Source organism: Mandrillus leucophaeus, unplaced genomic scaffold (genome assembly GCF_000951045.1).
Source record: "Mandrillus leucophaeus isolate KB7577 unplaced genomic scaffold, Mleu.le_1.0 Scaffold282, whole genome shotgun sequence".
NCBI classification, from domain to species: Eukaryota; Metazoa; Chordata; class Mammalia; order Primates; family Cercopithecidae; genus Mandrillus; species Mandrillus leucophaeus.
The window spans coordinates 3941100-3945046 of record NW_012102943.1 but is presented as its reverse complement, the minus strand read 5'-3'; the positions used below and the strand labels follow the sequence as shown (position 1 = coordinate 3945046).

Here is a 3947-nt window from a genome sequence, read left to right as displayed (position 1 = left end):
GAGTCTCTTTCTGTCGCCCAGGCTGGAGCGCAGTGGTGCCATCTCACTGCAAGCTCCGCCTCCCGGGTTCACGCCATTCTCCTGCCTCAGCCTCCCGTGTAGCTGGGACTACAGGCGCCCGCCACCATGCCCGGCTAATTTTATTGTATCTTTAGTAGAGACGGGGTTTCACCGTGTTAGCCAGGATGGTCTCAATCTCCTGACCTCGTGATCCGCCCACCTCAACCTCCCAAAGTGCTGGAATTACAGGCGTGAGCCACCACGCCCTGCCTATTATTAGGACTTTTTAATTCAGTATTACATAAGAGAATCTTTTCATCTTTTGAGATTTGCTTTTTCCTACCTACTGTTTAAATTTATACATATTCATGTGTGCAGTTGTTCATTTAGTTTCATCGATGAATAATATCATACCAATGAATAATATCCCAACGTGCGACTATACCCTAATTTCATTACTCTTCTGTTGATGGACATTTGGTTTACTTACAAATTTATGATGTTAAGGGCAGAGCTGGTAGAAATATTCTTACACATGTTTTTTGATGCACATGAACAAGAGTTTCTCTTAGGTATGTATCTAAGAGTAGAGTTGCTATGCTACAATGTGTGTGAATTTTCTATACTAGAAGATAATGCCAGATGGTTCTCCAAAGTTGCTGCATGAACTAATAACTTTTCAGTAGAAAACTAAAATTTAAAAAATATTAGATAATAAAAAATGTTTCAGATGATAGTGCAATATATAAATTGAGATTCTTTTTTTGTTTTCCTTCCAGAAGCCCAGTTGTTTTCGTGTGATTTGTGGAAAGGATGATTCTTTTTCCACTAAATTGTTCTTTCACCTTTGCCAAAAAGCACTTGTCCACAGAAGTGTGTATTTTTGAACTTCTTAGATGCCTATATTTCTGGACTCTATCCTTTTCACTGATCTATTTTTTATCTTTATGCCAATCTGTTATGCAAATGTCAGACCTTTAGGATGCCAATACTTCCTGTTCTCAGGATCCACACCAGAAATCACAAGTACCGAAACTTCAGGTCTGTCTTTAACAAATTAAGTAAGCCATATTTTAAAAGAAAAATATGTTTACACCAAAATGGGAGGAATGGAACTAACTCAACTTATCTTTGAGTCTATTAGCTGAACTATATACTCTTACTCTGAAGACAAAAGAGTCATTTATACATTGAATTCTAATTTGTAGGCTCACATTTTGCAAAAGCATGGAATAAGAATTCTGTAAATGCAAATAGAGTTTTGTTCAATATTGTCAAATTTTACTTCATAAACATTCTTCCCATTTGGATTCCCACCAGGAACCTCTTTCTCAACAGCTAATCTGATCGGTGATAAATGGTATTTCCATATAGTTTTAATTAGCATTTTTCTTAGCATGAGTAAGGCTGAATTTCCTTTAGAGATTCAAGGGTCATTTCTGTATCTTTTTGAGTATGTATACTTGTGTAAATTATATTTGCATGTATATTGTCTGTTCTTCAGTTAGGTTTCTTGTTTTATTCTTCCCTCAATTTTATGAGTTCTTTATAAATTAGACATATTAGCCCTTTATCAAAAATCTTTTTAGATTGTATATGTTTATTTTTTGCCAGGAAGTTGTTTTAATTTTTAAGTAAAAAAATGCATCTGTGTTTTCTGTTATTGTATTTAGATTAATGAATCATTATGATTAAAAAATTGTCATTTTAATTATTACATAGTTTTATTTTTTATGTTTAGATCCTGATTCATTTGGAATTAATTCTTATGCATGATGTGCAGTATATACATGTAATTTTGTTTCATTTTTACTAGATGAAGACCTTTATTTTTTTTTCTTGTAACTATATCCAGTTACCTTTGTCGTAAAAATATTCTGACCTCTCAGAAGTAGATAAAAGCATTCTATCTTTTTTGCTCTCTGAAAGAGTGTACATGTAATCAGCAAGACCTATTCCTCAAAAGGTTGGTAGTCTTTTCTTTGTGGGAAGATTTCTAAATATCATGCAGAATTTTCCTTTTAACTTTTGAAAATTCTAACTATATTTTAAATATCACTTAACAGTGACAGATAAGTAAGACCAAAATACAATAAGTACTTTCTTATTTCATTTTCCCACGGGCAGCTAGTAACCCTCTATCCCAGGCAACACCAGCAACCCTCATACAAGCACCCCATAAAGTCAGTATCCTGAAAGTCAGCAAACTCCCTCAGTTTTCTTATCATCCCTGTGTCCACTTTAATTCGGCATCTTGGTAGGAACTGGCCTGATATATTACTTACTATATCATATTTATTTTCTAAATTTTAAAAATGCATGTAATTAACCCAATTGCAGTGAAGAGGAAGCTAAAGCCAACAAAAGTGAAAATAAATAAATAAAATTATTTGTAAGTTATATATACAACCTCAAACAGTTTTTACTCTTTCCTTACTGATACAGCAAATTTATAAATAAAATCAAGACTGTGAAAAAGAAAGAATAAATGGATAAAGTAATTTAAAAAGGAATGTTACTGCAAATTCTATTGTTATTAAAATTATTTTGTATACATTTTTGTAAATGAGAAATTACGTTATTCAGTCAGTGACTTCAATAGGTGATATGATATCCCATGGAGAACTACTTCCTTTAACTTACTGTGTGTGTTCTTTATTTGCAGCAATTTTCAAAAAACACGACTTCACTAAATGGCCTAAGGTAAGTTTAAAATTCTCAGTTCTAGATCGTAATTCTGGTCTAATCACGCTCTTGACATGAGATCTAAAACTTCATGGAAAGTCAGGCATAGTGACTCATGCCTGTAATTCCAGAACTTAGGGAGGCTGAGGCGGGAGGATCACTTGAGCCCAGGAGCTCAAGGTCAGCCAGAGCAACATAGCAAGATCTTGTGTCTAAAAAAATACAAAAATTAGCCAGGTGTGGTGGGGCAAGCCTATAGCCAGCTACATGGGAGGTTGAGTTGGGAGGGTCACTTGAGGCCAGGAGTTGGAAACTGCAGTAAGTCATAATGGCACCACTGCACTCCAGCCTGGGCAACAGAGTGAAACCCTGTCTATAAATAAATAAATAAATCTTCATGGAGGTAAAGCAGAGTGGAAGGATTCTATGTGACCTTGCACATAGACCTCTCCAGAATTAGATTGTCTCCATGTAGCACAAGCTTTACTATGTGGTACATATACACCATGGAATACTATGCAGCCATGAAAAAGAATGAGTTCATGTCCTTTGCAGAGACATGTATGGAGCTGGAAACCATCATTCTCAGCGAATTAACACAGGAAAAGAAAACCAAACACCACGTATTCCCACTCATAAGTGGGAGTTGAATAATGAGAACACATGAACACAGGGAGGTGTATATGTGCCATATTTACTAAAATATAATATTTTAGTAAAATAAATATCTTTATAGTCAAATAAAATATTGAGTAAATATATCTCTGAGCATTAAGTAAAATAATACCTTCCATGTGTTCAAACTCACAAAGCTAAACAGTGGTAAATACAGGGGTTATTCTCAGTTTTAATAAGTTTTGGGATACATGTGCAGAACATACAGGTTTGCTACCTAGGTATACATGTGCAGTGTTGGTTTGCTGCACCCATCAACCCATCATCTACATTAGGTATTTCTCTTAATGCTATTCCTCCCCTTGTCCCCATTCCCACAACAGGCCCCAGTGTGTAATGTTCCCCTCCATGTGTTCATGTGTTCTCATTATTCAACTCCTACTTATGAGTGAGAATATGTAGTGCTTGGTTTTCTGTTTCTGTGTTAATTTGCTGAGAATGATGGTTTCCAGCTACACACATGCCCTGCAAAGGACATGAACTCATTCTTTTTCATGGCTGCATAGTATTCCATGGTGTATATGTGCCACATTTTCTTTATCCAGTCTATCATTGATGGGCATTTGGGTTGGTTCCAAGTCTTTGCT

The 3947-nt window shown here is 35.4% G+C and overlaps 1 protein-coding gene across 1 annotated transcript in view; it reads left to right on the top strand.

Annotated features, from left to right (window-relative positions):
• SPINK13 (serine peptidase inhibitor, Kazal type 13 (putative)) overlaps nt 1–3947 on the top strand; it is a 19660-nt gene that overhangs the window by 2871 nt on the left and 12842 nt on the right. Inside the window, exon 3 of the mRNA XM_011985406.1 lies at nt 2666–2703. Within this exon, the coding sequence (XP_011840796.1) occupies nt 2666–2703 (38 nt within the window). The remainder of the gene's footprint in view (nt 1–2665; nt 2704–3947) is intronic.